Raw genomic sequence first — 12,997 nt, 5'->3', positions numbered from 1 at the left:
TTTTACCATTAATAAAAATCCAAAAGAGAATCAGTGGATGGGACATATATTATGATTTTAAACATCATTAATAAATTACTTAGTTAAATTTAAGTATAACCTTCAGAGCTGTTAATTCTGATAATAACAAATTATTAATATACTGCTTTTGTTAACATGTTATAATAACTTTTATTAAAACACTATTGCATTATATACATCTTTAACAGGTCATCATTTTTTTCAAACTGAAAAAAAAAATAAATAAATAAATAAATGTTGGTTTAACTTAAATTGTGAACAGAATGAAAATGAGTTGTGATATGAAATTAAAATGTAGGCCCTATTCAAATACTTTGTGTAGCGAAAACCTAAATAAATTGAGTTAACCTAACTTAAATTTAATCTGATAAAAAAACCCTCTATTGAGCCTTGCAGCTTGTTGCTAGCTAGCGATGCAAAAAAATATTATTCACATAGTGCCAACACAGTTGGATTAAGTGAATGGATGGATTGTAAACAATTAAATTAAGTTGAGACCAAATGCGTAAGAATTGTGTCTGTTTTTAAAAAGCCACTGATACTTAAAAATAAATAAATAAATAAATAAGCATATTTTGTTTTGGGGTGAATTTTGTGTGACTTCAGAAAACAATAGCAGTCTATTGGAAAATCTTTTTTCTTTTTTTTTTTTTTTAGCACATTTTTCTTTTTGGTGACTAGTGTGTGAATTTATAAAGCTGTGAATTTCAACATTCATTTTTTTCCCCCACACCAAAACGGTTTTGATACAGTTCAGAGTGTCAGCTGTTCTGTTTTTTTTTTTTTTTTTTTTTTTTTACCATTTTAATAATAAATAAATATATTAAAAAGATTACATTAAAAAAAAATAATAAAAAATATTGTTTAATTGCTGTAATCTAAATAATTGCTGGGATGAGGGTTAATACCTTATATAACTTACTAAAGTGTTTTTTTTTTTTTTTTTTTTAACTTTCTTTTAATTATATGCCTGCAGCACAACAGCTGCCGAAAAAACAACTGCGTGTCTCTCCCAAACTCTACAGTAAATATAATTTTCAGCTTCATTTAGCATTTTCCCCAGGAGGAGGCACAGTGGTCGTTTATAATGAAGAAAAAAAAAACAAACAAAAAAAAAACGCTCCGGTCTGATGGTATGATGGAAGTTCCGTTACTTCTTTCTCTTTTCTTTTCTCTTCTCTCTTCCTCCTCCTCCTCCTCACATCACATCCGGCTCGGTTTCCCAAGCAGTTTAGACAGTTTCAATGCAGCGTTGAGAAGTCTGATTCATTTCAGCGAATCGGTTTACTCGGATGATTCGTATCAATGAAGCGATTCAGAAAACGAGTCACCGGTTCCTTCGAGTCATCGCTTAAAAGTGTTACCACATGTCCTCGCACAGCATTTTACGTCATGCCTTTTGTTGTTGAAATGGACCGTTTTAAAAACGAGTGACCGTTTTATTCGTATCATTGCTTAAAAGTGTTTCCGGGGGTCCCCACACGACATTAACGTCTTAATTGTATTAGACAAAGATGTATTTAGCAAAATACTGCTGTTAATCTAAATATTTTCGATTAAGTTTTATATATCGTGTCAATGTTTGAGTTATTTTGGTCTCTAACATATCTCTCACTACAAAGTTGTACTCCCAACGTTCTTAAACAGTCGAGTGATTCGCACGCGTTTTGCGAATCGGTTCGATTGAATCATGAAAAGTTAACCGGTTCAAATGAACGATTCTTTCGCGAGTTTTAAGAGGCTGCCGTGGATCTGCTGCTGTTATGGAGACTCCTGCAATTCAGCGATACTGATTGTTCAACTTTGGTTAACAGACTGGACGGATAACGCGCTTTCATGGCCGTTCTCCTGTCACATTAGCAACTCCAAATATGTCCAAAAGCTTGAAGAAGAAAAGTCACTGGACCGACAGGGTCCATGAGGTTGTGTTGTCCAGGGGTCCGAGTGGTGAGCTCGGGTTCGAGCTGCAGGGAGGCGCGGAGAACGGACAGTTCCCTGTTATTGGGGAGATGAAACTGGACAGGGGCAGACTGAATAAGGACGAGCTACTGCTGGAAGTGAATGATACTCCAGTGGCCGGACTGACCATCAGGGATGTGTGGGCTGTGGTCAGACACTGCAAAGACCCCGTCCGTCTGAAGTGTGTCAAACAAGGTTAGTTTAAGTAGACTTTTTTGACATCAAGTCCGTTTATGTGCCAAAATGGTTACCATGGTAACCATAGTTTCTACAGTTATTGTTACTATAAAAACCATAATAGACGCTTTCAGATTTTTGCTTACACATTTTTTTTTTTTTTTAGGTATGTATTTATTTTGATGATAGTAGTGACTTATTAATCACATTATTCGTGAAGGTTACACCTGTTTGTGTACTTGTTTGCTTTAATGAATGCTAACAAATGTCTAGCATGTATTATTTTACATCAAAATGTTACTTAAGAAAGTAAATAAGAGGGTGTTTGAAAGTGGTAAGTTTGTTGCTACAGAAGCGCAGTTGGCGTGTCCTCACGAAAGCCCGTAACGCGATGACGTCATCGCCAGGTTCACAACGTCAAAGCGCTGCATACCATATTTTGTCTTCCTGCTGTAATACTGTTATGCAGTGTTTGTAAACTTTTAACTAAATTTACAGACTTTGTTGAGACTGCAGGTTTATCTTTCCGTCATCCTTCAGTTTAGTTTGCGTTATCAGACTGTAATCTGGTCTGTGTGGGTGTGTGCCACAGTTGACATGACTATTTTCCCTATAGGCCTGTATCTGAACCTCACAATCACACTGTCATGAATCATGCCAGCCCACTTAAGCATGCGTAATCAAACTAAACTAGCTTTAACGTAATTGCCATAATATATCACTTTCTGTTTAGTAACAGACCCCTAATTGTAAGCATTTTAGCTCCTTTTATGTCGATTAGTAGTTTAAGATGTGTTTGTGGCATTCCTTTCATTTGAGACGAAGACCCTGCATTTGAAAACTTACTGGAAGGTCACTATCTGTCATAAATATAGACATGCCTAATCATGCTTTATAATTCCAGTTTTTCACATTTAAAGGGATAGTTTACACAAAAATGAAAATTCTCTTAGCATTTACTCACCCTCATGCCATCCCAGATGTGTATGACTTTCTTTCTTCAGCTGAACACAAATGGAGATTTTTGGAAAAATATCTCAGTTCTGTAGTTCCATACAATGGAAGTGAATGGTGACCAGAACTTTGAAGGTCCACTATAAATCTCCACTTTCATTTCACATTCGTCTTCTTTTGTTTTTGGCGATTCACATTCTTCCTGCATATCGCCACCTACTGGGCATGGAGGAGAATTTATAGTAAAAAAAGACTTAAATATTGATCTGTTTCTCACCCACACATATCATATCGCTTCTGATTATATGGATTTAACCACTGGAGATATTTTGGATTATTTTCAAGCTGCCTTTATATGCTTTTTTGGACCTTCAAAGTTCTGGCCACCATTTACTTGCATTGTATGGACCTACAGAGCTGAAATATTCTTCTAAAAATCTTCATTTGTGTTCTGCTGAAGAAAGAAAGTCATACACATCTGGGATGGCATAAATGATGCGAAAATTTAAATTTTTGGCTGAACTATTCCTTTAAGAATAAAAGTAAACCCATCAAAACTATGGAATAACACAAAACTAAGTATCGAAATTATGTAGTGTTCCAAAACAGTCTAGGCAACATATCTAAGCTGTTATATTTTAGCTGGGATGCTTTTTAAACACTATTTAAGGATAGAGGTCGACTGATAGTGGATTTTGCCGATACCAATAACTAAGGTGGTGGAAAAGGCAGTTAACCGATTAATCGGCTGATCGTTTTTAAAATCGATTTATAGAATGTTACAACGTTTTCTTAGTTGGACAGACATAGAGGCCTGAGTCCAAAATGAATAATGTTGGGTGCGTAACGTAGGATTTTTAACACTAAACAAGCCTGAAACACACCAGTGTCTCCTATTTTGAAATGATGGAGACTTGGCTCCGTTACAATGCTCTAAATTTATTATTTACCAAATTAATCTTTTTATAGCCTATATATTATTATTATTCACAATATATAAAGTTGGAGACATGATGCATGTGCTGAGGAGGGACGTTTCCATCGACCGATAATCGGTTCGTCTAGCGCACGTTTACATAGAAAACAAATGGATGGTTGCAAAAGTATTCGGTGTGAACAGCCCCTTACAGTTGGTGGAGGTCTTTGCCCATTGCGTCTTGCTCTCTTATGAGTGTTTCTCAGATTAAGCAATGAGTTGTTTAAATACTTTGTAAGGAAAGATGTTCAACTTGGAAATGTGTGACTCGAGATCCTCTCATTCAGTTCCAGTCTGTTGTGTTTCATCTGTTTGAACAGCCCCTGGCCTGGGCTCATAGTCTGAGCCACTTCACCACCGAGTTCAGCCGAATACCACTGCTATCTGTGAATATTTGTACTCTACATGCAACTGTACTTAATAAAAAAACAATGTGGTATTTCGCTGTTATTATGAAGCTTGAGTCTGGAGTAGTAGGAATCAGTGCAAGTGTAACACCATATGAACTCTCTATTGAAGCGTTTCCCCCCCCTCATTTTACTTTTGACTTAACATTTGAGAATATGGACAGACTAAAACTTTTTATTTATTTATTTTATGCACATTAGTTGGAAATGAAATGCTATTTTTAAATAGCCAGGACAGGAATGTTCTTTGCAATAATATAATGGTGCAGAATGGTTTATGCATTTATTGCATCCTCTTTTGGACTAAGGAAACAACGTCAATTTAAAAATCAGCTGACTTTAAGATTTGAATATTAGTTTATATATATATATTAATATTTATGTATTTATTTCATTTAAAAAAGTACAATACATTTTCATTGTTTAGTCAGTGCTGTTTATTTTTGTGATAAAGTTCAGCACTATTTTACTTTCATTCAGTATCAATTTTAAAAACTATCAGTTGATTAATCGGTTATCGGCATGTACTGCCCAACTTAGTTATCGGTATCGGTAAGATCCACTATCGGTTGACCTCCAGTTTCCATATAGTCACATTTTTCTTTGCATGCTCTCACTTCAAATAAAAAAAATAAATGTCATTATCAGAGGAATACGGAGGAATAAAATAATAAAAAAAAAACTATCAGCAACTATCGGCATAGATTTTTGTCGATAACTGATAGTTCCAAAAAGCAACAATCGGAACTGATTAATCGGTAAAACCGATATATCGGTCTACCTCTAGTTCCCATGTATGCTTGTTGACTGCTTTTCCTTCACTACCCAGTCAAACTGACCCAGTAAAAATGAATAAATAAAGCAATGCAATTTTAGTTTGGAAAAACAAACAAACAAACAAACAAAGATTTTAGTTTTGTAATGAAATTCAACTATGTTTGTCTACAAAACTAATTTCAAGCATTTAGGCATTGAAGACTAAGCCTTTGGGTCAAAAGTATATGCAGCACTTTCAAATACAGTGCTAAATTTCAAGTCATGCATTTTAATTTGCCAACCCTCACCTCCCCTTTTGCCTTCTGAGGAGTAATGCTTGTTCAGCTTAAAAGAGGGACCAGAATGTGCTGTCCTGTTATCTTTTGGGTAGCAAAAACAAGTACATTTTTATACAAAAACTTGTATCAAAATATCTGAACCCTGTGTCCTCATATTTGGAAGAGACACTTTCATGTCACAGTGGTTTTATGTGTCTAATTTATGCCTTTATGTTTTGATTTAAAAGTCTGCTACCTTCCTATAAAATAAATGACACTTGGTTTGAATTTTGTAATATTATACAAAAACTTTTCGGGCCTCTGTATTGTATGTTCATCACTATGTGGTCATACTTGTAGTTAAAAAAAGTCTACATTTTTGTCACAGCATTGCAGGTAATAGTCTTTTTTCTTGAGCGCAGTAGCAGGGGCCTCCTACTTGATATTCATTGGACACAGTAGTAGGGCAGACTCAAAACTGCGCTTGGTATGGTCAGATGGCTAGGTAAGTACTCTAAGATGAGATGTCGGTAGCTTTTATTTATGAAATAACAGGTTGTGAAACACACACACACATTCACACAGTCTCCCGGGTTGACCTGGCCAACATTTGATGTGTGATTGTCAGTTATCAGTGAGGCCATTTGCCAAAATCACATCACACTTGTATCACACTGAGAAGCTGCAAAGTGATGGATGACCTTTAACTGTAGTTTTGTTACATTGCAATTATTAGGGAACAGCACATAATCGTATTTATGTTTCATTCACCCCCTTAGGGTAGAATGATATGAGGTTTACATAAATTATAGTCTCTCAGCCGCCAGTTATAATTGTAAATTGAATTTCAGATTAGAAGGTGTAATTATAATCATGCCACTGAACTGATGTGTTAATGCACAGTGCTTTTTGTCAACTTCAGTTTGGTATGATTTGAAGTGTACTTAATGGGCTGTGTTAAAAGAAAAGGACATAAATAAACAGAAATAACAGGATCTTAGCATTTGCTGTGTATGTATTACAACACGTTCTCACTCTCAAGGCTTCAAAGACACTTACACTTGTGCAAGAGCCCAGCGTGTCAATCTACAGACGCCAAAAGCGCCCTCTGCCGTCAGTTTTACAACGCATCCGGCAAGTGCGTTATTTTCAATGAGAAACCTTTGACGTCAACTGACTGACACGATGGGCATTACAATTTTAGCATCATTTAATAATACATTGAGGTACAATTTTGTCATTGTGACATATGTTGTGGGTATGATTTTCATTTAATTTGAAATCAGCAACATTTATTCAGTGTTATATTGAATCTGTTGGTTATCTGTCTATTTAATCTGTCTGTACACATCCTGCACTGCTGAAATGACCCATTTCATTCCGGGTGTATTCCGAGTCTCAATCATTTTATGTGAAGAACAAGTACCACCATAACACATGCTGCACAAGTTTTGTTATAATACATTAAAAATGTACTGCCTCAAGCGTAATGACTTGGGTTTGATGTCAGAGACTCAGCGATTATGCCATTGGCTCTCGTGTGTCTTGTGACCGATTACAATGACCTCAAGTTCGGTTGTATTCATTTTTTGAATGAGATGTGCCGGTAGAATCAGGATGACAGTTCCTTCATGGAGGGGGAGTATTTTCACCGATTAAAACCTTCAGTTTCACTCTGCTACTCACACAATGCCATTGTATAGTTTGGAATATTGTTATAGTAAATTTTTATAAATAAATTTTCGTGACTGTACTTTATCTGCTTGTTACGTCTTTTCTATTGTTGAAAACTGGTTGAGTTTAGGCATAAATGTGCGGTTGGGTGCTTAAAAATATCTATAAATAGTGTAATGTATATCAAATTATAAATATCTAAGTGTCTCTTTCATGTTTTATATTGTTGATTATCGGTTAGGTTTAGAAATGAGGTTGGGTTAAGGGATCTAAAATATTATATATGATTGTACATTATAATGTAATATAACACAAAATAATATTCAAAGATTGATAACTGACGGCAAAGTTTTCTAGTTGAACAATGGGGTTTTCACCGCGCCAGTGAGAGGATGCCAGGGGGCACCTTTGGCGTCGTCATGCAGACGCGGATGGCTTCTGCACAAGCGTCAAAATTGGATGCTTAGGGAATGAGAATGGGTTGGTTTATTTTAAGTCAGGCCAAAGCACAGGATTAAAATAAAATACAAATAATACATATATATATATATATATATATATATATATATATATATATATATATATATATATATATATATATATATATAATTTGTATTTTATTTATATTATTGCTTGCATTTAGGGTTAGGGATCTGACCAAACCCTTAATCCTAAGTATTAAACAGAAATGAATGATTCCTCAAGTTGTTCTAAACAGTCCCATTGACTTTAATTTACGTAGGGACCCTAGCCATATATAGGGACCAGAATATCCAGACTGATTGCACTGTGAATTCGGTGAACGGAAGTTGAAAGTTTTATTGCTGAAATCGGTCTGTGATCACCAAAAATCGAACCACTGCCCCCAGTGGCCGAAACCGGAAGTGTTGAGCGTGTAGACATGTGTGAGGAGTATTTGGGTGAAATGTCTACAGAGTGGTGCCAAAAGCAAGTTTGTATTTTTGCTTTAAATGATGCAATATTGTAAAAAGGAAAACATATTTGGTCCCACTTTACATTAGGTGTCTTTAACTACTATATACTAACATTAAAATACATACAGTATAATGTACTTATTGTGAAACTACATGTTTTTCTGCAAAATTCTCACAAGATTCACATTTGCTACTACTGAGGTTGAGGTACGGGTAGGTTTAGGGGTAGGGTTAGGTTAAGGGTTAGGGTTGGGGTAGGGTTACGCAATGTGTATCAGTACCTAGCGCTAAAGGGAAAGGTAAAAACATTTGAAGAGTTATTCGGCAGAATAGGGTCGATTTTAGGGTTCATGACTATTCAGAAGCAAATGTCGACAAAGTCTATTTTAAGGCAAGTCAGTCCTCTCGGTGGCGATCTTGGAAACGCTCCCAGGCAGCGACAGCTCTTATTTACTTGAACGGGGAAAGACAGAAATCTAAAATGGTTGGTCAAGATTATGATCATAGTTTTTTTTTTTACATGGGCCAGTAAGCAACCACCTAGCAACCACCCTCAATACCCTAGAATCGAGGTGGCAAGTTTGAAATTTCAAGTTACAAATCGCTCTGACAAATCAAGAGGGATCTGAATGTTGTAAATGCTAACTACTTATTGATGTTTATTTGCAGTGGATCCACTACAGCCTGTTTATGAGAGCACAGGAACAACCGGAGTGGATTAAATATACAGTACATACTGTAGGCACTCACTGGGAAGCAGTCCCTAGTCTTAGGAAAGCAACGAATGGGTTCCAACTTGTCTAGACGAAATAAAATGTATTGATGACTCTGTGCTATACTATCAATGTCTACTGTGTATCAGCTTGCCCATTAATACTTGTCTTGTCGCATTATAGATGTCTATGCACAAACACATGTAGCTTTGTCTTCCAGGTTTAGGCATGGCTTCCTGGTGCTCATGTGTTGTAATGATGCGTACGCAGTCAGCCAGAAATCCTGCAGTGCTCAGTAATACTGGACCTCTGGTGGTCTAGTCTTGTGCCCTCAGCACTTACTTATTGTCAGTTTGCATGGTGTGATGCCCATGAGAGGGGTTGTAGTTCGTGATAATGGATAGAGTCATTACTCTGACATCTGTCTTTAACACTCCCTCGCTCTCTGTCTCTTAGTCTTTCACTTTTCGTTCAGGTGGGAAGCACTCTCAAGGGAACAGACTGTGGAGTTTTTAACGATAACAGCACAAAAAGCATTTTCTTTCTCGCACTTTTTTTCTATTCTATTTCTAATACAGGATCATGCCTTTCAGAATGCTGGAACATTTCAATTGCCTGTTGTAATGAATGAGTGAATGAATGTTGCTGGTGCAATCAAGTACTGGAGTGTGATTGTATATTATGTATCCTTTCACTCCATTAAGTATTTTATGCAGTGCTTGTTAAAGTTAAATGTTTGTTAAAATCTACCCGAAGTGTAAGTTACAGCCTCCACTGAGATGCCTCTTGGGCTGATTAATTAAATGATTCAAGATTAGTCTACTTGTAAATCTCCTGCCAAAACACTATAAAAGTGTAACCTGCAATTGCTACCTGAAGGATCTATTTCTACCTGTTAAAAAATGTTTTGACTTGAATAAAACCAGTTAATTTAGATTTTACCACATGAAGCACATTTTCTTTCAGGTTAACAGTGTTTTCAGTGTTGGTAGGTAAGCATCAAAGCAGGGCCAACAACAGTTTTAGACCAAATGTTATTGAAAATCATCACATCCACTTGCTTTTTTCTGTGGAAGATTAGAGTGCAACTTAAAAACACATGAATCAATTATCATGTATTAATTCGAAAATTAAAATGTAAATGAACCTTTATGTACATTTACCACATAATGAACTGTCCAATTACATTTTTGAACTTGATTTGCAAATGGATAAAGTAAGGATGTGCACAAATAATCGATTAATTTAGTACTCGTTCAGCTTTAAATATTCAACTAGTAAATACATTACTCAAATATTTTAATTTGATTTTCCTTTGTGCCTTTATCTGCCATGGGCAATAATGAAAATGCTTCTCTCACCTTCTCTTGCCTTTACAACTCAGTTGGTTGTTGCTGTGGATAAATGACGTTAAAGGAACAGTTCACCCAAAGAGAAAATTCTGTCATTATTTAAAGTGAATGTGTCACTTCAGAAGACTTGGAATGTAAGTTTCTATGTGTGAGTGCAAATCGTTTTTGTCATCCTTTTTAATCTAGATGTTGTTGTTTATGCATAGTGCACATTTCATAAGAAAAACAGTTTCAAAGGTTGAAGGTTGAATTTAAATTCACAAAATATTCCTTTAAAGCTAATAGATTAGGCTAGGTAAAAATAAAGATTTTCTGATGCATCATGATCTTCATTTGAACAATCTTGATATCGATTCTTAAATTCCAAGATCGATCTTTTCCTCTATGCGCAACCCTCTACGTTTGCAACCAAATTTCGCACTATGCGACTAAAATGTATATATTGCAACTGGCTGGTAAATATTTACATTTCACTCACCAGTAATTGTGTAGTATAGTGGTGAAGTATTCAGCAGTGAGATCCTTTCACTTTATGTTGGGAGATAAAGTTGTTCCATGTAATGTGTGTCCAAAGATGAAACACGCGGCCCATGGATCTCGTCTTTGGACACACATTACACGGAACAACTTTTATGTGAAAATGATCAGTGGCAAATTTGCAGCGAGTTTGTAGCAAATTTGCCATGAACTCTCAATTTTTGTAAGGGTTCTTTTAAAATTCTTTCTGTTCTCTACAGTCAGTTGTTGATCAAAAACATCAAAAAATAAACATTTAATTCTAATAATGCTTGGCACAAATGAGATAAAGTCATCCGAGTCCTCTCTCGTTCATCTACAGTTGTTCTTCACAGAAATGCAGATTTTGTTAAAGAGACAGTACTGGTTTTTAACATGTTCAACAAATCAATGTAAATACTTGTAAATAGTATAAATTATGCAATTAAACAATAAACATGTAAATAAAAAATAACATATGAAATGTAATATCTTATTTTTTGATTGAATGCATGGATTTGTTCATTGTTAAAAGCCAAAATGTGATCAAAATGATAAAAAGGAATAAAATATAATTAGTAAAATTTATATTTTCATAATGTACCTAGATAGAAGGTCCCCTGTATAATTAACAGCATTAGCTGGGAGATAAATTCTTTCATATCTAAGCAAAAGGGACATTATATCTGAATTATACCCATATGAATCGATATTGTATTGAATCAAATCGAATTGCAATGGAGTAGGGCTGCTACTAATGATTATTTTGATAATCTACTAATCTAACGATTATTAGAACGATTATTCGACTATTCGGTCGATTATTGCAACGATTAATCATTAGCTCTTAACCGACTATTCAGCTTGTGCCCGACTTAAAATGTTGTATTTAATGTGCTTACTAACAATAAAGAGGACAAAATCATCTTTTAAAAATACCTCTAAATGACATTCACTGAAATAAAGGGGGAAAAAAAACGTTTTTATTAAGTTTAAATATCCAATTGTTATCAAGTGTTTTTGACTTGTTTTCCATTTAAAATGGTCTAAAAATCATTAAAACAAGATACATTTACTTGAGAAGCAACATATAGGATGTTTTAGACAATGTATCTTAAATATAAATGTATTTTTCACTTGGTTATACTTCTGCGAGTGCAGTAAAGGCAAAATATACTTATATTCAAGATCTGTTCTCTAAAACATATCTAAATATCTTATATGCTCCTTCTCAGGTGAGAGCATCTTTTATAAGGATTTTTAGATATTTTAAAATATTTATATTTTTAATATTATATTCAACATTCTCAACATTTTTTTATTCGCAGTATAGCTGCTAAAGTAAATGTACATTGTTTTAAAGGAGTTTTAGATACAGTTGCAGTCAGAAGTTTACATAAACCTTAGCCAAATACATTTAAACTCTGTTTTTCACAATTCCTGACATTTAATCATAGAAAACATTCCCTCTCTTAGGTCAGTTAGGATCACTACTTTATTTTAAGAATGAGAAATGTCAGAATAATAGTAGAGAGAATGATTACTTTCATCACATTCCCAGTGGGTCAGATGTTTACAGTACATACACTTTGTTAATATTTGGTAGCATTGCTTTAAATTGTTTAAATTGGGTCAAACATTTTGGGTATCCTTCCACAAGCTTCTCACAATAAGTTGCTGGAATTTTGGCCCATTCCTCCAGACAGAACTGGTGTAACTGAGTCAGGTTTGTAGGCCTCCTTGCTTGCACACGCTTTTTCAGTTCTGCCCACAAATTGTCTATTGGACTGAGGTCAGGGCTTTGTGATGGCCACTCCAATACCTTGATTTTGTTGTCCTTAAGCCATTTTGCCACAACTTTGGAGGTATGCTTGTGGTCATTGTCCATTTGGAAGACCCATTTTTGACCCATTGGAAGACCCATTTTTTCAATATATCCACATAATTTTCCTTCCTCATGATGCCATTTTGAGAAGCGCACTAGTCCCTCCTGCAGCAAAGCACCCCCACAACATGATGCTGCCACCCCCATCATGCTTCACGGTTGGGATGGTGTTCTTCGGCTTGCAAGCCTCACCCTTTTTTCTTCAAATATATCGATGGTCATTATGGACCAACAGTTAAATTTTTGTTACATCAGACCAGAGAACATTTCTCCCAAAAGTAAGATCTTTGTCCCCATGTGGACCTGCAAACTGTATTCTGGCATTTTTATGGTGGTTTTGGAGCAGTGGCTTCTTCCTTGCTGAGATGCCTTTCAGGTTATGTCGATATAGGACTCGTTTTACTGTGGATATAGA

The 12,997-nt window shown here is 35.3% G+C and overlaps 1 protein-coding gene across 1 annotated transcript in view; it reads left to right on the top strand.

Annotated features, from left to right (window-relative positions):
* Positions 1-1,757: 1,757 nt before the first annotated feature.
* The window catches only part of LOC127435396 (membrane-associated guanylate kinase, WW and PDZ domain-containing protein 2-like), a 311,603-nt gene continuing 300,363 nt past the window's right edge, over positions 1,758-12,997 (top strand). Inside the window, exon 1 of the mRNA XM_051688849.1 lies at positions 1,758-2,175. Within this exon, the coding sequence (XP_051544809.1) occupies positions 1,893-2,175 (283 nt within the window). The 5' untranslated portion in view covers positions 1,758-1,892. The remainder of the gene's footprint in view (positions 2,176-12,997) is intronic.

The sequence above is a fragment of the Myxocyprinus asiaticus genome, chromosome 45, assembly GCF_019703515.2.
Source record: "Myxocyprinus asiaticus isolate MX2 ecotype Aquarium Trade chromosome 45, UBuf_Myxa_2, whole genome shotgun sequence".
Taxonomy (NCBI): domain Eukaryota; kingdom Metazoa; phylum Chordata; class Actinopteri; order Cypriniformes; family Catostomidae; genus Myxocyprinus; species Myxocyprinus asiaticus.
This window is presented reverse-complemented; position numbering and strand designations above follow the sequence as displayed.